The sequence below is a fragment of the Oncorhynchus clarkii genome, chromosome 16 (assembly GCF_045791955.1).
Source record: "Oncorhynchus clarkii lewisi isolate Uvic-CL-2024 chromosome 16, UVic_Ocla_1.0, whole genome shotgun sequence".
In the NCBI taxonomy this organism is placed as follows: domain Eukaryota; kingdom Metazoa; phylum Chordata; class Actinopteri; order Salmoniformes; family Salmonidae; genus Oncorhynchus; species Oncorhynchus clarkii.
Window position 1 is genome coordinate 19,448,602 of NC_092162.1, and position 22,422 is coordinate 19,471,023.

Here is a 22,422-nt window from a genome sequence, read left to right on the forward strand (position 1 = left end):
ACGAGCTAACTTGAGCTCAAGTGGCTGTGATTGGTTCGTTACCAAGCCACTCCAATTGGCCAATTGTAGCATAGAGGAAGTATCGTCATTTCCTTAGCAAAGAAAGAAGGGGCTGACGAGATCGTTGAAGAAGCTTGTCCGAATAATAAACATATTGCATTAATAAAATAGGATACCATAGATCGTGGAACCTTCTGTTTTGTGTGAAACTTTCAAGAATTAACCCACAGCAATGTCGGCCCAAGCTCAAATGAGAGCTTTGCTCGATCAACTAATGGGGACAGCGAGGGATGGTGAGTAGCAAAACGGCGGTGACTAGCTTGTTAGCTACGTTAGCTTGCTAGCTAAAAGATGGAGCCATTCAGAGATACTTTTCTACGGCTGCGTTTACACAGGCAGGCCAATTCTGATGTTTTTTCCACTCATTTGTCTTTTTACCAATCACATGAGATCTTTTCACATCAGATTGTTTTCAGGGCTGATATGATTGGTCAAAATACGAATTAATTAATTAGGGGGGGGGGAAATCTGAATTTGTCTGCTTGTCTGAACGCAGCCTCATATGTGTGAGCCAGTGGCTTGCACTTAGCCTTCTAGCTAGCTAGTTTACTCTCTAGCTAACTAGTTTTTGTGGCGTGTTTCAGTTGGACATACCTTGAATGAATGGCGTACAAGAGGACGGCTGTGTGACATAAAAGCAGATCAATCATGATCTGTCGCCGGCCTAGTTGTTGTTTCGCGATTTAATGTTTGTATCCATAGCTAAATACGTCCACTCTGGCATTCATTGTTGATCGACCAGCTGGCTAGATAAGTAATGATCATCTGGGCGCCCCCCTGGGGGATCCTGAGTTTAAGTGGTCCCTGAAAAAGCGGGGATAAAACTCATGTTATAACTAATACATTTCAATCTAATGTATTTTTACAACACAGATCCACGTTCTTATGTTGTTCAGTTAGATACATAGTTAGCCAGGGTTGGGATCAATTCCATTTCAATTCCAGTAAATTCAGGAAGTACACATTCCATTCCAATTCTCTTAAATACTTTTCAATTAGAAAAAAAATGAATTACAATTTGGTTTACTTTCTGAATTGACTGTAATTGAAACTGAATTGACCCCAACCCTGAAGCTAATTATATTTAGCAAGGCCTACATGCAGTATAGGATAACAAAGATAGCCGGCCTTGTAAATACTAAATAGTCAGTAAGGATATCTAGAGAGTCTGCAAGTCCTTGACAGGAGGTTAAAACAGTTAGTCATATTGTGCACAGCATCAAGTATTGTGTAGCATTTGCACAAGCACCACTTCCTTAGTAAATTACGTATCTGGCTACAAGGATACTAGACCTACGAAGCTTGCTGTCACATATACGGTAAATAACAGTAAGTACAGTTATTTTAACAGTAGCCTTCTGTCTTAGTGCATTCTATAGTAACAGCTTGTGACATATGCACCCGGCCCATTGCTCTACCTGTATTTAGCAGCATGTGTCCCACGTTGGACGGTATCCGTAGACGGTTCTGATAAAACCGCTGTTTGCATCACCGAGCAGTGCCCAAGAAAGTACTACATCCAATTGTTTGATGCTACTTTCATCCTCTCCAATCTAATTCAAAGATGGATTCACGCTCTTGGATGTAATACTTTCTTGGTCACCCCTCTACTGTCTACAACTTTTACGGATAAGGTCCAAAACAGGTACAGCAATATCTCTCAAGCTGTCGCTATAGAATGCCATTTAGTCCCGGCTTATTAATAAATGAAAAGATGAATAAAGGTGTCAAATTAGGCTACACGGATACAAACATTGAAAACATAACAGCTGCCATTTAGTAAGGATGTCATGTCTACAATGGTGACATGTAAAGTCGGATAAACTGACCTCAGTCCATGATTCTTTTTTGGGCTTAATCAGCCTAACAATGTGAGTTTGTGTCAAGTGAGTTTGTGTGTGTGTTGAGATGAATACAAATTCTTCCCGTACATATGTTGCATACAAACTGAACAATTGTGGCCCCTTTATTTTATTCATAAAGGTTCAGTGTATCTTTGCCAGCCTACATCAATCTGCAAAGGAGTTGCAGAAAAGCCTCATGTTCATCGAGCCGTGAGTCACACATGATTTTTAAAGCTGTTATGAATAATAATAATCCAAACAATTGTTTTCTTTCCGGAAGTTGTATCTTTTTTTTAGCATCACAACAATGGATATTAAAATCTTGGAAGTAGTTGCAGCTTGAATTAAGACGTTGCCTGGTTGCGTTGAAAGCCACGTTTATTGTCAAGCAGAGACAATATTAGCCATCGAAGCTCTGCACAGATCTTTACAATCTTACTTGTGTATCATTCCACACTTCCTTACTACAGGTTTGAGCAAGAACTGTTCCCATTTATACTTTCCTACAGCGGGTTTAAAATTCTGCAGCTGAGGTCTTGGAGAATGCAGATGGGTACAGTATGTTGCAGCTCGCAGTGTGTATAAAGCTAACATTTTTCTTGGGTTTTCTTTCAATGTTCCATTTGTGTCAGGGACTTCGTTGGCGCCAACTATAGCCTAGGCCTGAATCTATTTTAAATGGTCTCATTTTGTTGAAGTTAGGAGATCTAGCTGATGCCGTAACAGCTGTTGCAGTGACACAGCACTGTTAAGCGTGACAATGTCATGAGACCAAGGGATCGTCATGGGCCTGTCCCTGTCAATCACTAAAAACACCCATACAGTAGGCTTACAACCATTTGGCTGTTGATTTTTCTATAGGCCTATATTCTTCAGTTGAACAGGTGCTTTCAGAATGCCATGACGAGAGTGTCAAGTCACAGTCTTAGCACAACCATATTCTTAATGTAGTATCGAGGGTAAGGTAAGCCTCTAGGTTACAGCAGAAAATACAGCAAGCCTTAAGGGACACACCACTCTTATCCCAATGCAGGCCCCATTGTTTACTGACTGGTAAACCTGGGTCCGGTTTAAGCACGTGTTTTTACAAAGCCACATTTTGGGATATCTTAAGACAAAGTGGATGTCGTTGAGTACTGTCCAAAGGCACACATTCTGTCACTTGATGCATTCTAGAGGAATATATCTATGTTCATTTCACCCCAATAAAGAGAATACCAAGATGCAATTGTAACAAAAAAAGGTCAAATCTTTGCCCCTTTACCCTAATATGGGTATAAAGCGTTGGATACCTCGCTCTAGTGGACCAATAGCTATGTGAGCTATTTCTGACTGTTGCTTTTTGCATGTTTCAGGGGACGAGACGCGGCAGAGGGTCAAGTTCACTGACGAGCGGGTCTGCAAAAGCCATCTCCTGAACTGCTGTCCCCACGACATCCTCTCTGGAACTGTAAGCAGACTAAGCACCGCGTCCTCCCATATGATTTATTGCCGTTCAAGTCTAGTCAGTAATATTGGTTGATCGATTCTGAATATTTTAATGCAGTGACCGTAAACTACTTTCTAAAGTAGTTTGCCACAGATTATGCAGGAACTATGGCTGTGTCTTGACTAGCTGACTGACTTAATCGACAGCGTATGGATCTGGGAGAATGTGCGAAGACCCACGACCTGGCGCTCCGGGCCGACTACGAAATCGCCTCCAAGGCGAGGGAACTCTTCTTTGAGCTTGACGTAAGTGATGTCCACAGTCAGTTCAATGAAATACAACTTTATTCATCCCTTCCGTGCCAAGTAATTTGCACTTGTTCTGTACTGAACAAATATGTAAACGCAACATTGCAACAATTTAAAAGATTTTACTGAGTTAATTCATTTAAGGAAATCAGTCAATTGGAATACATTTGTTAGGCCCTAATCTATGGATTTCATATGACCGGGAATACAGATATGCATCTGTTGGTCACAGATACCTTAAAGGTAGGGGCGTAGATCAGAAATCAGTCAGTATCATTTTCCTCATGCAGCGCGACACATCTCCTTCGCATGGAGTTGTTCAGGCTGTTGATTGTGGCCTGTTGAGTGTTGTCCCACTCCTCTTCAATGGCTGTGCAAAGTTGCTGGATATTGGCGGGCCATGGCAGAACTGGGACATTTTCAGCTTCCAGGAATTGTGTACAGATTCTTGCGACATGGGGCTGTGTGTTGTCATGCTGAAACATGATGTGATGGTGACTGATGAATGGCACGACAATGGGCCTCAGGATCTCGTTACGGTATCTCTGTGCATTCAAATGGCCATTGTTGTCCGTAGCTTATGCTTGTCCATACCACAACCCCACCACCACCATGGGGCACTCTGTTCGCAACGTTGGCATCAGCAAACAGCTCGCCCACACAACGCCATACATGTGGTATGCGGTTGTGAGGCCGTTTGGACGTACTCGACTTATTGTCGAAAAATGAACATTAAATTCTCTGGCAACAGCCCTGGTGGACATTCTTGCAGTTAGCATGCCAATTGCACGCTCCTTCAAAACTTGAGACATCTGTGGCATTGTGTTTTGTGACAAAACTTCACATTTTATTGGCCTTTTATTAACCCCAGCACAAAGTGCACCTGTGTAATGATCATGCTGTTTAATTAGCTTCTTGATATGCCACATCTGTCAGGTGGATGAATTATATTAGCAAAGGAGAAATGCTCACGGACAGGGATGCAAACAAATTACTGCACAAAATGAGAGGCATGCTTTTTGTGCGTATGGGAACATTTCTGGAATCTTCTATTTCAGACCATAAAACATGGGACAAATACTTTGCATGTTGCGTTTTTATATTTTGAGTCAGTGTTGTTCATTTTACCTGTGCACCAGTCCGTGTTCCATTGACTTGTATGGCATTGACTTTTCTGTGGTTGACTGTAGGCTGTGGATCACCTGGAGTCTTTCATCGCTGATTGCGACCGTAGAACAGAGTTGGCCAAGAAACGACTGGTGGAGACTCAGGATGAGATCAGTGCGGAGGTGGCTGCAAAGGTAAGAAAGCAAGATGAACCTTATTGTGGAATGTAAGGACATGTTGTTGGAAACGTTCTAATCCAGACTGATTGTATGTGTGTGTGACTCTCCAGGCAGAGACTGTCCACGAGCTGAACGAAGAGATCGGGAAGCTCCTGGCCAAGGCAGAGCAGCTGGGAGCCGAGGGGAACGTAGATGAAGCCCAGCTGATCCTACAGGAAGTGGAGAAGGTCCGCAGCAGGAAGAGGGATGCCGAGGTGAGGGGTTGTTTTCCTCACAACAAATCTAGTTTCCATTTAACTCATCCTGACTATAAACCTGGGCTGTGTTCATCAGGGCACACCTTAGCAAAAACATTTTGCAATGGGAAATTCAAATAGCCTTCTTATTGGACAAGTTTAGGGGGAACCATCCGGTTTCACTTCATTTTCACCATAATGAACTTGACCCCATTCTTTCCGTTGCGGACTCATTTTCTTTCATATTTTCTGTTCTCTGCTTCTCAGGAGGAGTACAGAAACTCCATGCCTGCCTCCAGTTTCCAGCAGCAGAAGCTCCGTGTCTGCGAGGTATGCTCGGCCTACCTGGGTCTCCACGACAACGACCGTCGCCTGGCCGACCACTTTGGTGGGAAGCTGCACCTGGGATTCATCCAGATCAGGGAGAAACTGGAAGCCCTGAAGGTAATCTCTGAACCACCTCAGACCACATAGGTTGCTAAATACACCTGTCGAGTTTTATTTTTAATTTTTAAACTGATTTCCCATTTTGAAGATTATACAAGGATATTGTTTGAGATTAAAAGCACTGCCAACGTCTGTATTTTCGATACCTTTGAGTTTTGCGGTAAGGACTTTTTGACGTTACATTTTTTCTTGTGTTATTAAATTCTATGTTAAGACTTCGGCTAATGCCATTGCTCATCATTTTTTTAAATCAGAAAACAGTCATTGACAAGCAGGAGAAGAGGAACCAGGACCGTCTCAAGAGGCGAGAAGAGCGAGAGAAGGAAGAGCGGATGAAGACGAGGTGGGTACAGGACTTAACTTTTCAGAAATAATTAAATTGACATGGGCACATGGTTTATAAACATGTTGGTGGTGATGGCAGAACTTCTTTGGGGGGAAAAAAATATTGATTTATGTACTGTATGTGGGGGCAATTTAAGATTTTCACAGGCATCTTAATTATTGTCTTGTTTTTATAGGACCAAATCACGGAGCAGGGAACAGAGCAGGGAACATAGGTTAGTATGGGCCCCCAGCCATCTGCTGCCATATGAACTATATTAGATACACAATATCATTGTTTATTACTGTATATAGAACTTTTCTGTGTCTGTGCTGCAGGTCCCGCTCTCGCGAACGTAGGAGACGGCGTTCCCGTTCCTCGTCTCGGGAGAAGCGGCGTTCCTCCCGCTCCCGCTCCAGGGACCGGGAGAGGAGGAGACGCCACCGCAGCCACTCCCGATCCTGCAGCAAGGGCCACCGCCACGAGCCCAGCACCAGACACAAGTAGGAGAGAACACACACACATACTCTCATTACTCAGACATGTACACAACAATAAAGGTTATTCTCATAATAAATGTACGTTAGATGTGTGTGTAACAAGACCGTGTGGAACGATTCCAGGTCGTCCAGGGATCGAGAGCGCTCCTCCAGAGACCATTCACGGGAGCGAAGCAGGAAGAGGGGATCCTCCGAGCGGCGGCAAGACAGCAGGGATCAGAACGGGAGGACGGACTCCCGCCGGGCGCAGGACAGGGACAGAGACACCGGGGACCTCTGAGGACTCTCGCTATCTATCCATCCTCAAAACACAACCTCCTTTTCTCTCTTTCATACCTGTCCATATATCTATCTATAAGGACTCTCTTAACAGCAATGTCCAGAGACGTTTTGATTTGACAGATATTCCAGCCAACCCACTGTGTCCCAAATAAATAGAGCTTATATGACCACAGGTTTGTGTGTGTGTATGTATCGTATATTGCGCAAATATATACAGTACCAGTCAAGTTTAGACACACCTACTCATTCAAGGGTTTTTCTTTATTTTTACTGTTTTCTACATTGTAGAACATTAGTGAAGACATCAAAACTATGAAATTACACGTATGGAATCATGTAGTAACCAAGAAAAGTGTTAAACAAATCAAAATATATTTTATATTTGAGATTCTTCAAAGTAGCCACCCTTTGCCTAGACAACAGTTTTGCACACACTTGGCATTCTCTCAACCAGCTTTATGAGGTAGTCACCTGGAATGCATTTCAATTAACAGGTGTGCCTTTAAGTTAATTTGTTGTATTTCTCTCCTTAATACGTTTGATCCAATTAGTTGTGTTGTGGCTTTTTGACTGGTACTGTATATATTTCAAGCATTCAAATATATCGGTAGTTGTTGAATGTTGTGGGGGTGCACAAAGTCCTGCCAGCATATGTTTTAAGTGATGGCTGTTGATTGCAATTCATTTGATTTTATATACATATTCTATGAAACAATCCTAAATATACAATTTAAGTGGTAGCTATAGAAAGGATAAATGAATGACCATTGAATGAACCATAAACTTAAAGAATAGAGCATTTAAATGTTTCTTTGTTTTGATACTGTTATTTTTAAACTGTCAGGATTGCTGTGCGATTGAGACACTGCTTAATCATACTGTCCTGGGTCATGTTCATTAGGCACCAAACTGAAGAAACCGGACTGAAACAGGGAGGGGTCGTCTGGATTTGTCCAATAAGAAAAGCACATTTTTGCTCTCCCGTTAAAAACGTAGCGAAAGGTTTTCAATTAGTGCCCTAATGAACACAACTCGGCATACTGCCTTAGATTGGCTTCACTCTTCGAGGCTTCCTTCCCTTCCTAGAGGCTATTTCATTATGCTAGTCGCAGTAATTTTCCATTTAAAGTTGCAAAACATATTTAACATACCAGTAACCATAGTTCAGATATGTGCAGAACAGATTATAAGATTGATCAACTCAGACATATTGTTGTTTGACTGGATCAGGACATTTGGAAATACAAAAGGAATTTGGTCAGTTGTGAACAGTGAGCTCATTTCTGTCAGCTTGTGAAATAACCTTTGCTTCTGTAGTTGTGGCCTAGACTGACTGACGGGACATTTATGTCATAATACGGACAGGATTTTCTCACGCTTTAGATTTTATTGTCCTTTGTGTTCACAAATGGAGTCTCTTTTTTTAATAGAATTTTACAAGTTTGTTCCAAGTTTTCATGTCATGTGAAGTCTGTATGTTTGTATAGTAGACATGATGGACTTTGCATGTCTCCAATGGATTGAGTAGGAAATGCTGTTTTGGATTGAGAATGACTGTATGTGACCCCAGAAGTCAGCTATGTTACCCAGCAAGTCAGCTACGTTACCCAGGTAGTCAGTTACGTTACCCTGGTTTTGGACTATGACACCTGGTGCTGGGAACAATATCCTAAGTACCCGCTTATGTTCATTTTACTTTCCAGTATTTTGATGCTGAATCCGCAGCTTGTACATCTTCTGAATATGTTGGTTCATGTATGTCAGTCACTTGAAATTGGATGCAAACACATATAAAGGAATGCATAACTTTTCCTAATGGGTGCCAGCTCTAGTATTGGTTTGGTCTGTTTGCGTTATTTTGCTAGAAGATGATTTTCTCTGAAGCCTGAATAAAAATCCCAGAATTGTATTAATCTATTTGCCTGAGATCATTGCTCAGGGCCTAAGTGTAATTGTACATTGGCTTAACAGAGGACAATTTATCCTAAAAAGTTTTAACCGAAGCAAGCATTTGCAACAAAAAAACAAAGCCTTGATTCAAGACTGCACAGCCTGGCTTGAAGAGCAACCATAAAATGAATATTTGCATAATGTTACATCTGACAGTTTTTGAATGTTTGTTAGATAGAATCAAGCCAGTGGTGCGGGCTTTTTTCTCTTTTAGTTGGAGTCTTCCTTATGGGGGAGTGACACATGATGTCTGAAACGTGGGTCTTATAGTGTGCTACTCTCCAGCTTCAGATCCATCTTCATCTTCTGTTTTTCCATCACTGCCTCCAGCTCAGTGGCCTTCCGGGCGTCCTGGGAGAACAGAACTTCAAATTAGTTCAAAACATGGAAAGACGACACAACAGGGACATTATGGATTTAAAACTGCATACGACTGGAGTAAAATTGTTGGGAAATGTATTAGTCTTATGCGTAAGTCAATACTGAGGAACACTGCAATCATCATAGGTTGCCTACTAAAGAATTCCAATGTGTATTAACCAACAAAAGGTGAAGCAGTACCTCCAACAGTGCTTTCTGCACAGTGAGCTGGCTGTACACTCTGGCGCCCTCGTCTGGTAGGACTTGTCGTAGGTCCTCTTTGTTCAGAGAGAAGAGCAGGGCTCCTGTCAGCTTTCCCAGTAATGTCACCGTCCTAAGCAGGGGAGGCACACAGCTAGTCAGTAACCTTACTCAGACATTACCCTTCATTCACCTGTCACATTCAATCATCAATGAGCAACTCAGTCATCTCTGTACAGGAACTAGACAGATCGACTTAGTCGCAAGGTTACTGAGTCCAGATCTTAAGGACTATTTCAGGTTCAACCAATTACAATTGATTTGGTAGAAATGTATTGAATATCTGTATATTGTGACAAATTCCTTTGAACAGATCAGTAAGCAATACATAAGCAGTACCTAAATCTTGGAGTTACTATAAGTCCACTATACACGAGAAGTACCCATGACCAGAATAGGTCCCTGATTGGAATGTGATCAGTTTTGAGTTTGAGGTTGTTGGGGGTCACGTCAAACTCACGTCTCACTGAAGCCCTTCCCCCTGAGCCACTGCTCCACCTCCTCGGGGGGTGAGTTGTAGTCCAGGGGGACCAAGGTGTCCGACGAGCGAGGGATGACCAGTGGCTTGTTCAGGTTGGCCTTCCCATTGGTCAGTCTCTGGAGCAGTTCGTCATTCACCATCATGACTGAGGAGAGTTTTTACAATGCGTTAAAGTGTTTTCTAGGTCTTTGTTTGGCTTATCTTGCTAAAACAGAGCAGTCAGAAGACTTTCTTGTCATAAGAATGTAACCAAAAGGTTGCAGGTTCAAATCCCCGAGCTGACTTGGTGAAAAATCTGTCGATGTGCCCTTGAGCAAGCCCTTTGGCCCTAGTTGTTCTGGATAAGAGTGTCTTCTAAATGACTAAAATGCTTTTATGCCATTTACACAGTGCAAACAAACAAACACTTTCCCCCCTCTCTGGAGCCTCCCTCATACACAATTGCGCGTGGACACAGACACAAACACACATTCACATAGCAGAGCAAAGACCAAGAGTGTCTCTGTGTAGTGCAGTGCCTGAGTCTCTCCTCTGACATACACAGACACAGACAAACACACACAGTGCAGAAATATACTGTTAATCCTCTCAGTATAGTGTGATACCTTTGTCTGCGTCATCTCCGGCTGGAATGTGTTGGCTGTATTGGTTGTATGATAGTGGGCGAGGGCGGTGGTGCGCTGAGGGGCTAGGAGTCAAGGAGCTAGGGTTAAAGGCTGGAGGGCTGGGAGGAATGTGAGTCTTGGTCAGGGCAGGTGAGACCGGAGGCTGGACCAGAACAGAGGGGAAAGGAACGAGAGAGGGAACAACATTGAAAACACTGATATGGAATATCGAATCACTGAAATGAATACCTGTACCAGTATCTGGGTGTGGGTAAAGGAACGTGTGTTGTTTCTGTGTCTTTGTTTTACATTGGGCTGTTTGTTACCTTAGGTTCTCTCATGGTGACAGGGCTGTCTATGTGAGCCATTGGCTCCAGGATGTTGAATGGGACAAAGCCAACCTCGTTGAAGCGATTACGACACTTCCACCAGCGTTTGGAAGACTCCACGACCTGACACAGTAAAGGAGAGGAGCCAATGTTTTTACAGAGAATAATTAAGGAGGAATAAAACAAGTGATATATTTAATCGTGTAGTATTACACAACTCACAATCTCTAGAAGTGATAGCTGTTGCCAAGGTAACAACCAGTATGTACAGTTGAAGTCGGAAGTTTACATACACTTAGGTTGGAGTCATTAAAACTAGTTTTTCAACCACTCCACACATTTCTTGTTAACAAACTATAGTTTTGGCAAGTCGGTTAGGACGTCTGCTTTGTGCATGACAGAAGTCATTTTTTCAACAATTGTTTAATGACAGATTATTTCACTTATAATTCACTGTGTCACAATTCCAGTGGGTCAGAAGTTTACATACACTAAGTTGACTGTGCCTCTAAATAGCTTGGAAAATTCCAGAAAATGATGTCATGGCTTTAGAAGCTTCTGATAGGCTAATTGACATCATTTGGGTCAATTGGAGATGTACCTGTGGATGTATTTCAAGGCCTACATTCAAACTCAGTGCCTCTTTGCTTGACATCATGGGGAAATCAAGAGAAATCAGCCAAGACCTCAGAAAGAAAATTGTAGACCTCCACAAGTCTGGTTCATCCTTGGGAGCAATTTCCAAACATCTGAAGGTACCACGTTCATCTGTACAAACAATAGTACGCAAGTATAAACAATATGGGACCACGCAGCCATCATACCGCTGAGGAAGGAGACGTGTTCTGTCTCCTAGAGATGAACGTACTTTGGTGCGAAAAGTGCAAATCAATCCCAGAACAACAGCAAAGGACCTTGTGAAGATGCTGGAGGAAACAGGTACAAAAGTATCTATATCCACAGTAAAACGAGTCCTATAGTGACATAACCTGAAAGGCCGCTCAGCAAGGAAGAAGCCACTGCTCCAAAACTGCCATAAAAAAGCCAGACTACGGTTTGCAACTGCACATGGGGACAAAGATCATACTTTTTGGAGAAATGTCCTCTGGTCTGATGAAACAAAAATAGAACTGTTTGGCCATAATGACCATCGCTATGTATGGAGGAAAAAGGGGGATGCTTGCAAGCCAAAGAACACCATCCCAACCGTGAAACACGGGGGTGGCAGCATCATGTTGTGGGGGTGCTTTGCTGCAGGAGGGACTGGAGCACTTCACAAAATAGATGGCATCATGAGGATGGAAAATGATGTGGATATATTGAAGCGACATCTCAAGACATCAGTCAGGAAGTTAAAGCTTGGTCGCAAATGGGTCTTCCAAATGGACAATGACCCCAAGCATACTTCCAAAGTTGTGGCAAAATGGCTTAAGGACAACAAAGTCAAGGCATTGGAGTGGCCATCACAATCCTATAGAAAATGTGTGGGCAGAACTGAAAAAGCATTATGTGAGGAAGGAGGCCCACAAACCTGACTCAGTTACACCAGCTCTGTCAGGAGGAATGGGACAAAATTCACCAAACTTGTTGTGGGAAGCTTGTGGAAGGCTACCCGAAATGTTTGACCCAAATTAAACAATTTAAAGCCAATGCTACCAAATACTAATTGAGTGTATGTAAACTTCTGATCCACTGGGAATGTGATGAAAGAAATAAAAGCTGAAATAAATCATTCTCTCTACTATTATTCTGACATTTCACATTCTTAAAATAAAGTGGTGATCCTAACTGACCTAAGACAGGGAATTTTTACTTGGATTAAATGTCAGGAATTGTGAAAAACTGAGTTTAAATGTATTTGGCCAAAGTGTATGTAAACCTCCGACTTCAACTGTATGTACAGTATGCCTAGAATCTGGCAAGGACAAAGTGTACCTGTGCTATGCATCAATATTTATTTCCTAGGTTTTTTTAACTCTGGCATTACTAATGCTTGATTGAGGATACATTTATTTTAGAACTTGATTTTGTACAGTATCACCAATATAGCCAGATTGTGTACTGGATTTTTCTAATTTACAGATGTAGGATCTTAATTCAATCACCCTGTTGCAGGAGAACTTTCCTGCAATGCAGGAAATGTAAAACGTGTAGTGTATTTGAGGTTTAAAAAGGCTTCTGATTATAATCAACATAATAATTCACATTTCCTGTTGCTGCAGGATTATTTTCCTGCTCAAGCAAACTGGCTCAAATTAACCTCCTACATCTGTACCAACCATGTATCTTACCATTAAAAGAGAGCCAAGCCCTTGAAGACTAGCTACCAGGCGTGTGTTGTTCAAGAACTCTCCTGAATTTGTCTGTTGTGTAATATTACCTAATGTCACTTAATTACTTTTCAGATGTTTACCTCCAGTGTATCTCCCTGTTGTACAGACAGCTCACTGTTGTTGCGGGCCACAAAGTCATAGCTGCAACTGTACATCCTCTCTCCCTCGGGGGGTAGGACACTGCTATCCCTGAGAGGAAATTAGTGTATTATTGATGTAACTGCTAAATAAAAGTCAACAATACAAAAATACAAAAAAAATATGTTTGATTTGAAAACTTACATTTCATTGCTCTTAGGGGTGACTGGAGGTCCAACTGGCTGAGTAGGCTGCAACTGAATTAGAGAGAGAGAGAGAGAGAGAAAAAGGGAGGGGGTTGAGGAAGAGGTCAGGACAGTAAAGGGCACATTCGTATGATGTTACAATCTTTGTCAACTCCTCAATGTACATGATGTACATGAATGTGCATCTCTCTTATCACAAACCTCTTGTTTTTCTCTCAGGGCTTCATGTTTGTGTTGTGACTCAACTGGATCCTCATAAACCTGCCTGTCTGCCCTGGAGGCCTCTGGCTTCCACCCGTCCAGAAATACCGGTGTATATGCGGCCACTGGCCCTTTAAGCTGGGAACTGAGAGGAGAGAGAGAAATTGCTGACCTTAACAAACAAATATTCTAACGAATAGTATAGCCAGTGTAGACATAGCCTAGAAAGGAATTTGATCATCTCTCTCCACAGTTGAAATACTGTACTATTTCCGTGGCTGCCTGAATAAACATTGACATTGACATGTCATGCTGTGTCATCATGTCATGTTGCTCCAACGTCACAGACCATAAGCCACAGAGTCAAAGAAGAGCCTTATGAGTCTGGCACACTGGCACATGACCTGAGACAACCGACTGCCACACTCAATGCCCCAATCAAACGGGTCTATGGGAGCATCAACTGTTCTGTAGTTGTCAATACTGACCGTGGGAGTGTCCAGTGGGGCCCCAGAGCCGTCCATAGCAGCCTCTCCTCCTCAGACAGGTTGTCTTGAAGCAGGGTTACGGCTGAGTTGGTCAGGGCAGGACTGGTCACTGAGGCCCCTAGGGCAGGGCCCCCGGTAGTCCTCACCAGCTGAGGCCACAGAGTAAACAGACCACAGTTTAGATCAGGATCATTGGAAATAATGGGTTGACTGAACAATTGGCAACAGTAGATTCATTTTGAAGGGCAATCTAGGCCTAATGAACTCTAAAGGTTGGTTTTCCCAGACACAGATTAAAGTACTGGACAAAAAATAATATTCAATTGAGATTGAAAAGCTCTTTTCAATCCAGGACTAGGCTTAATCTGTGTCCGGGGAAACAGGCCTTATAATATATTGCCAATCACTGACTGGTATTACCCAATATGTGAATGTTATTACATGTCATTAGATATCACCATAGTGAAAAGATTGTTCAATGTGGGTCATGTGCGGTTTCACCCTCTCATCCCTCTCAGCAGACAGAAGTCTACAGATCAACAAGCCGTTACACCTCTCTTGGTTTCTCCCTGTTTCCATGAAGGCGTGCCAGGATACACACACCTAAGCTGCCTGTTTTTTTCCAATTCCACCCTCTATTCTTTCATGTAGTGATACAATAGTTTTATAGGCAGGCTGTTCTTACACTGTGCCAACCCTCTCTGAGTACCTGGCACACCTGAACATATTTCCTGTGCTTATCTTTACCATCTTCCATACCACTTGAATTGAAACACTTTTACGTCACAGTTGTATGACACTATTGGGTTAAATTGTGTCTTAATGAGTCCGTTTATAATGTTTTTGCTAACAAATACGACATTATTTATGTGACCAAAGTCAAAATATGTGATAACACACTGGGCACTACCTTGTGCAAATATTGAACAGCACTCAAAATATATAACGTTTTTTTTTTCTTCCAGTAACACTACCTCCCCTCTGTGTCGAAAACCATTCAATTGTTTCAACACAGTACATACTTGGGTAGCAATACACACTATATACGGGCAAACACACTGTATGTACAAATAGACAGAGCCTGCATATAGCCTACATACAATAGTCTAGTAAGTATACGACAAAAGGAAGTCACAAATCAACATGACATCATTATAAGAGTACACAGCCATTCAGGACAGATTGTTCTTCAACAATCTAATTACATGATTGAGTAGACATAACAAGGATACTTATTATTATGTCAAAAGATACTAGCTACTTTTATTCTGCCCCTTCCAGTTATAAATATCTAATCCTGTGTTGACGGCAATAGCAACGTGTGTCGTCCCCGTAGTTCTCTCCCTCCAAGGCCTCTCATAACCAACGCGTAAGCAATGGTTAAAAAGGTTATCATTGTTGACTCACCATATCCAGAGGTTTGAACACATGGTGGAGCAGCTCCTCTGAGGATGGGTTGGAGATGGAAGACTTGAGACGAGCCTGGGAAGAGGATGAGAGATGATGAGTGGGTACACAATATCTCAACTGTTTTGTTGACATAACAAAAGCTTGAAAGAAGTGTGGAGTAGTCATGGCAATGCTCCCTTTACTCACCAGTAGGCTGAAGCAGTATTTCAATTTTTGGAAGATGTCCATGAATTCTTCTTCGGGTGGAGGGCGAGCTTTTGCAGTAAGCAAGTCCTCTGTATTTGAGAGAAAAGACACAGAGACAAAAAGAATACACCCGAAAAAGATCAGCGATTTCAGCTTTGAACGGCATCTTGAGTTGAGCCAGTTTAGGAGGTCACTTGGCCAGCAAACCTATTGTTGCTCAAGTGAACTTTCTTAACATTGAGCCCTATAGGGTGTGTGAGTTGCTTATCCCTCTTACCCTCTGCTGTTTGCTTGCGACTTTTCTTCTTCTTCTTCCTCTGGCTTAAAACTGAGGCAGCTTCTGCAGTCTGTTGGAGCTTTGCCATGAAGACCTCAATGTCATCGAAACAGTGATTAAGGATCCCCTGGAATTTAGACGCATGAGAAAAGAGTTAACCCTACAGTGGAATTGTGATTAAAACATTTTAAAGCATTTAATGGTATTGTTACGTACCACTTCTTTCTCAGCTCGTAGAAAAGAGCTATCAGGTTGTTGCCCGCTGTTGACGCCATTCGCTGTTGAGGAAGAAGAGTCAGAGCGTCCATTTCCATTCATTACCTTGGTTGGAATTTCCTGCATTTAGAATTCCTGCCCCCCTCTAACTCCGGACACACCTTCCCCCAACACACACAATGCAACCTCTATACTCATGAGAACCTTTCACCTTAAAGGGGCAATCTGCAGTGCTACATTCTTTTTTGGAATGATAAATGTATGATATGTATTCATTGATTTGATGTCATGGAGGGTCAGTCCTTGCATCCATAGCGCTGTCTATGAATTTGAGAGAGGTTACATTTCTCCAGCCCCATCCCTTTCTACTGAAAGGCAGGGAGTTCGCTTTGTTATTTTTTCAACTGTTGATTGCCGGTTGAAATACCCCTACCGGGGCTTCATTTCCCCCCCTATCTCCCTCGCTCTCGCTCATCCTCTCTTTTCCCCACTCTTCCCCTCCTAGACAATTTGTTTCAAAGCATTTCATTGACTTGGCAAACACGTAAATTGCCAGAGCATGCACAAACAAGATGGTTCCTGTCTTCTTGCCTCTGATTCCTGGGTAGGGTGGAGGGTTGGCAGGCGGGGCATTGGGAGCATGTGGAATGGGGGGACTCGGAATTCCGTAGGGGTCCATCATCGCTGCTTTGGTATTTTGAGGAAGAACAGGGTCTATCGGAGGAAGTCTGTAGGAAAAGGAGAGAGATTTTTCAGAAATCAAGACACATGCTATATCATGCAACTTTCTACCTTCCAGGATCGTTTTTGTCAAGCAACTTTGTCATTTGACTTCATGGTTGGAATTCACCTGATAGAACACAAATTAAGCTGTAGTCAGTAAGGTCAATATCCTAACGTGCAACAAAGGCCTGTCATTATCATGAATATGATTCATGCAAAAATGTCAATGCTGTTCTTAGGTCATCCTGACTGTTGCTGATAACAACCATTCATTCAACCCCATAAGAAACGCCCTTCACGAAAGGCATATGAAACATATTGAATCTCCCTGGTAAAGAATTATCGACATATGGAGTCAAATGTGCACAATCCAGTATCAATAGGTCATTTTCTGATCATCTGATTAACTGAAAAGAAAGCACAAACAATCTCTATCTGTGCTAATCTAGCGAAAATAAACTTTTTTAAACATAAAATGTCAGATTTAACAAGCAGAGGTCCTCAGATTAGTTCTCATATCAATATCAACTTAGTCCCGCTGTGACTAACATACGTCAACTCACATATACAACTTTCTATAGCTAAAATGACAAACTTTAGTCAGAATTGGCACAAAAGATTTAGACAGACATAGAGTTCTGTCACATTTGTCACATTTGTAGGTTGAGGCATTGTTTGACATTGGTCTGTTTGCTAACCCTCGAAGACAAACATACTGTACACAAAGTAACACCTACTCAACAGTATGCATTTCAATGCGATTCGGCAATTCAGAAATATACCCCAGGTAGCATCTTAATTATAGCCTACCTTTTCTGTGTGTCCTTTAAATGTCATTTAACTGTGTGTTTCAAAGCATTTCTGAGTTTAGGCCTGCATCAGTGAACCAGCACCATTCGCTCTCTCCTCTCCTCCATACCACAATGGCCTTGTTCTCTCTGTCACACCTTCTTAAGTTATGTAGAAACCAGTCAAACAAGTCTGTCCTCCCTCGTTCTCAGCTGCTCATTCTCTTCACTCTCTCTCTCTCTCTCTCTCTCTCTCTCTCTCTCTCTTTCACTCATATAGAAACTCAGTGGACGGTACACTCTTAGAAAAAAGGGTTCCAAAAGGGTTCTTTGGCTGTCCCTATAGGAGAACCCTTTTAGGTTCCAGGGTGAACTCCTTTGGGTTCCATGTAGAACCCTCTGTAGAAAGGGTTCTACCTGGAACCCAAAGCGTTCTACCTGCCACCAAAAATGCTTCTTCAAAGGGTTCTCCTATGGGGACAGCCGACGTTCTAGATAGCAGCTTTTTTTGTGTAAACAACATAAGTCAGTCATGGCCGTGGGACCTTCCTACATCTTTTAAATCTCTCTCTGTGCCCCTCTCGCTCTCGCTCTCTCCGCCATGAAGGACAATAACAATCCCAGTACCTGAGGGCCTCTGGGCGCTTCTTGGACCTCGATGAGTAACCTGACACTGCCCTTGTGATGTCGTCACGAATTTGCTCTGCCTGCGAACACAACCATCAATAAGAGACATCACTGTTGTCCGGTTGAACCTGAACTACAGTGACAGTTCATTTCCATTTAGAATGCGTACCATATCAGGTAATCACAGGACAGGCTCATATAGTTTAAGAAAGCATATTATTCAGATGTAGAATTTTATTTGGACCATCCTGCATTGAGGTTTAAAAAGGCTTCTGAAGTATGTAATTAAGTATGTATTTAAGTATGTAATTTCCACTTTAACATTTCAGACTTGTTTTTCCCTTATGATTTTTTTTTGCAATCCCCACAAAAGTGTCCATTAATTATAATAAACATACTAATTCACACTTCCTGTTGCTGCAGGATTATTTTCCTGCTGTAGAAAACTGACTCAAATGAAGATCCTACATCTGTAACTAGGGTCAGGAGTTTTGCCTGGCCTGATCTCCCAGGACCCAGAGTTTTCGGAAGCATCCATAAAACACCCGTACTGCTGCACTCACCTTTACGGTCTCACAGTTGAAGAAGAGAACGTCAGGCTTTATCTGAGGTGCGCTTTGGCAAACGAGTAACAGGAGGGATGGAAATCGTTTCTCAGTGAGGATGGCGTCACAGCGATGGATAGATGCAACTGGATACTTCTCCAACTCATCCTGCATGAATACAATACAATCACCATTTCAAATGACTGGAACTGCAGCGCCTCACATATAACCATAGCTAATGTCAATTAGAAAACAAGGTCTGAAGACTAGAGAGCTTTTAAATCAGTGGCATCATGAAGGTCATATGTACAAGCCTTAACCGAAATGTAACTTGCCTTTGTTAATTAATAAGGCATTGTCCTACAGTTCACGCATCTCATATAAAGCAAATGTTTAATTGTGACCCATGTTGGAGTTCTCTGTTCCTCTGTCCACAGTCCCTACATATATATCATGCCACATGTATTGGTAGGGAGATGTGCAAAGCATTATGGGTACTGTAGTAGATCATGCTACACAACCCACCTGGCTCTGTGTGTCTCTGAGTCGGAGGGCCTCAGGGCTAATCTCCAGAACTATCTGCTGGCTCCACAGCTTCTCCGCCCGGGCCAGTCGGGACAGACGAGACTGGGCCTCATCCACACTATTCACCTCCCCATCCTGCAGGGAGAACGTCACCAGGTGCTGCACAGGGAAGTGAAATAAAGAAAAAAGATCTTCCTAGGTCTGTATGTTAATTACATGGGTATAACACTTGAAAAGTTCTGATATAATGCAACTTAAATAATGTTCAGAACACTTACATTGATAAGATATCGTGAGACGTCTGTCATCATGCGACTGTTACTTGACAGATATCTGGGTTTTCCTGGAGGCAGAGTAAACCGGTCTGAGGAAAATTCTTACTTGGTAATGATGAAGATCATTGTAAGAATGATGACACTACAGAGCCTCTCATTCATAAACGATTTAGAACTGTGTAACAGAGGGTGGAGTCAAAAGAACTTTGGTCTATGATGGGTGTAGTTCATTTGCTATTGTCAGTTATCAATGAGTCTTAGAATCCAACTGCTTTGATTTGAGCAATTAACTGTCCTGAATATACTGTCCTCTCACCATAGATGATGTCACCCGGATGACCCAAGAGGAAACTGAAAGTCCTCACCTGGAGTTTCTCCCTGTGTCAGTGTCATGCTCTCCCTCACCCACTGACCTGTGATTTACCCACCCAACCAGTTTGACCACAGTACTATAGTGCCACATGTTACATCTCAGTCATTGATCTGCCTGATAGCCCAAGCGACTCCCTCAATCACATTCCGGGAAAAGTCTGAGTAACTCACATGCATAAAATCCATTCATACTTGATGACTTGTTTTATGTTCCGTAAAAATCTTTCAACATCCCAAGTCTGTTCCCATCAGCAGTCAGGAATATAATAATAAAAATAATGTGGTCTTATTTCACATGTAAGACTACATAACGACCACGAGCATTCCGTTTCTCTGCACATGTTTTCATACCAAAATGTCATTAGCATATATCATAGTAATAGTAAATATATGGCCTAAGACCTGATGTTGAAATGTACAGCAGGTGCCATGACGTACAGATCTCACATATTGTCAAGAGCATTTCTGAACTCAATACCACCGCAGTGAAATTTCATACAATCCAGAGCATCTTATTTCCACCTCGTCAATGTTGGGGTTAATCTCGTTGTGAGAGTGCATGACAATGCTTCCGAAGAGAGAATAAATACATTTGTTTAACAGCATAATGATTGTTGTATTGAATCTGTGAATGCATGTTATGTGCGTTCTAATCCCTTACCTCCAACCCTTGACCCGAAATCCACTGGTTCACCAAACAAAAGGTAAACAAACAAAATCAGGAAAAAGTTAGTGGCCTCTGATTTAGCCTTCTATTAGATATATGTGTTATTTTAGTAAATCAAAAAGTCCAAAATATTTATACCAAAGTTGAGAAATGTGTCTCGTTCAGTGTGGCAGCAGCTTTCTAGATCCTGTTCCTGCTCTCTCTGTCACTCTCTGTAAGGCAAGGATTTCCAGTGGTGCGTCACCTAAACCAGGCAAGCCCAGCCCAGCCCACTCCGCCTTAAACATTTACACACACACACACACGGAATGCTATTTATGTCTAGGTACATTTAAGGTGGGCCTTTTTGGATAGTCAACAAAATGAGGGAGCGCCTCTTTACTGGAGTTTCAGGTAACAGAATATTGAGGACCCTTACAGAAAAAATTTCACATGCGATCATGTGATTTTATGTGAGGGGTTTTGGGGGACATGAGATGTGATCACATGAGATGTGTTCACGTGAAATTCATGTGATTTTTCCATAAGGGTATTTCAGTGGGCACTTTTTGCGTAGTAACACAACTGTTGTTATTTTAGTGGCATGATAACACACATATTGTTATTTTATGGGAATTTTTTGGAACACTTCACATTTGTTAAATTTCATGTGAAATCATGTGCAAGTGAAAATTCACAAGTGAAAACATGTGCAAACATGTCTTTGGAACGCTTCACATGAGATTTTGTGGGAATTTGATTATCAGGTCTGGGATGCTCCAGTGGGAGGAGTTTGAACTGGGTGAATAGTGATTGCATTTGTTTTGGGACCAGGCTGCCTACTGGGCGTGAGCCCGGTGCCCCGTTCAAAGCCCACGGCAAGGCTCGGCTCCAAACAAAACCCTATGCTGCTTTGTTTACATGACCTAAGAAACAGATTACTGTTCATTTAACAAAGGGTACTCCTCCCTCAGCGCTTTTGCTCATTCACGTCACAGGGCATAGGTGGGTAAACCTCGGCTCAGGTTATTAGAACTCCCTCTATGTTTTCACACGTGCTCACGTGTCGTCACGTTTAGTTTCGTGTTGTCATATGTTGCTTTATATGTTGTCACATGTTATCACATGAACTTCCCATGTTATCACATTTAACTTCACACGTTATCACATTCTCTTCACACGTTATCACATTAACTTCACATGAGATCAGGTTCAATTCCTGTGTTATTTCCGTAATGGTGAGGACCATGTTAGGTTTTTTGTAAGATGTTTGTTTTACCAGTTGCCAGGACGTCAGGTGATCGTCCCAGATGGTCCCAAACACAGGAGGTTGGTGACACCTTAATTGGGGTTGATGTTTCCATGTGTTTATACCATTCTTTTAGCTCCATTCCTGACATTATTATAATCCGTCCTCCACTCAGCAGCCTCCAATGGTCCCAAACCATAACAAACCATTATAGTTAAAGTAATGGCATGGTGGTTTTTAAGTAAGTAGTATGCGGTTCAGCAAAAAAAAATGTTTTACCCCACATCCTCACCTGGGATTTGAACTCAAAACCTCTGGATTTGAAGTGTGCTGCGCTTTCCATTGTACCACACTCATTTCATATAATGCAGCTCTACACTTAGTGGGTCATTTGTCATCTGCACTGCTATTTCAGCTATCAGTTAATCTGACTTTTCTCACATCATTGATTTCATTTCAGCAATTTGAGGGTTTTCTGGTATAGTTTCCTAATGTTGGTAGGGCATGTTGTTTTGTTTCAATGTTACTCCTGAATCACTTTGATAGATAAAAATTGTTTTTCATTCATGTATTT

At 42.1% G+C, this 22,422-nt stretch overlaps 2 protein-coding genes across 4 annotated transcripts; one reads left to right on the forward strand and one right to left on the reverse strand.

Moving 5' to 3' along the window:
* The first annotated feature begins 95 nt into the window (after positions 1 to 95).
* Positions 96 to 8,626, forward strand: LOC139368128 (putative RNA-binding protein Luc7-like 1). 3 transcript variants are annotated; one of them, XM_071106709.1, is made up of 11 exons: positions 99 to 293; positions 2,044 to 2,114; positions 3,260 to 3,354; positions 3,540 to 3,638; positions 4,832 to 4,942; positions 5,038 to 5,181; positions 5,431 to 5,607; positions 5,865 to 5,953; positions 6,132 to 6,170; positions 6,274 to 6,438; positions 6,559 to 8,626. In XM_071106709.1, the coding sequence occupies exons 4-11, from the start codon at positions 3,543 to 3,545 to the stop codon at positions 6,713 to 6,715; spliced, it is 978 nt and encodes a 325-aa protein (XP_070962810.1). In that variant the 5' UTR covers positions 99 to 293; positions 2,044 to 2,114; positions 3,260 to 3,354; positions 3,540 to 3,542; the 3' UTR covers positions 6,716 to 8,626. The 3 variants fall into 3 exon arrangements, with proteins under 3 accessions (XP_070962809.1, XP_070962810.1, XP_070962812.1); XM_071106708.1 differs by lacking the exon at positions 2,044 to 2,114 and having other exon boundaries at positions 96 to 293; XM_071106711.1 differs by lacking the exons at positions 99 to 293; positions 2,044 to 2,114 and having other exon boundaries at positions 3,271 to 3,354; positions 3,520 to 3,638.
* LOC139368127 (epidermal growth factor receptor kinase substrate 8-like protein 1) lies at positions 8,620 to 20,836 on the reverse strand. The gene is made up of 19 exons (XM_071106707.1): positions 20,615 to 20,836; positions 19,585 to 19,649; positions 19,307 to 19,465; positions 18,800 to 18,949; positions 18,237 to 18,316; positions 16,690 to 16,826; positions 16,099 to 16,160; positions 15,883 to 16,009; positions 15,606 to 15,694; positions 15,417 to 15,491; positions 14,010 to 14,158; positions 13,522 to 13,666; positions 13,319 to 13,371; positions 13,117 to 13,225; positions 10,701 to 10,826; positions 10,375 to 10,537; positions 9,749 to 9,914; positions 9,229 to 9,361; positions 8,620 to 9,018 (listed from the first exon to the last, which is right to left on the reverse strand). The coding sequence occupies exons 2-19, from the start codon at positions 19,615 to 19,617 to the stop codon at positions 8,932 to 8,934; spliced, it is 2,043 nt and encodes a 680-aa protein (XP_070962808.1). The 5' UTR covers positions 19,618 to 19,649; positions 20,615 to 20,836; the 3' UTR covers positions 8,620 to 8,931.
* Between the last annotated feature and the right edge of the window lie 1,586 nt (positions 20,837 to 22,422).

Excerpts from the sequence above, each read along its gene's own strand:
- LOC139368127 (XM_071106707.1), bottom strand. The coding sequence starts at position 19,617 with ATGATGACAGACGTCTCACGATATCTTATCAAT. Across the intron at positions 13,667-14,009 it reads CCCCACTGGACACTCCCACG|TTCCCAGCTTAAAGGGCCAG; the intron begins GTCAGTATTGAC and ends CTCTCCTCTCAG. Across the intron at positions 13,372-13,521 it reads CCCTGAGAGAAAAACAAGAG|TTGCAGCCTACTCAGCCAGT; the intron begins GTTTGTGATAAG and ends TCTCTAATTCAG.
- LOC139368128 (XM_071106708.1), top strand. The coding sequence starts at position 233 with ATGTCGGCCCAAGCTCAAATGAGAGCTTTGCTCGATCAACTAATGGGG. Across the intron at positions 294-3,259 it reads AATGGGGACAGCGAGGGATG|GGGACGAGACGCGGCAGAGG; the intron begins GTGAGTAGCAAA and ends TGCATGTTTCAG. Across the intron at positions 3,639-4,831 it reads AACTCTTCTTTGAGCTTGAC|GCTGTGGATCACCTGGAGTC; the intron begins GTAAGTGATGTC and ends GGTTGACTGTAG.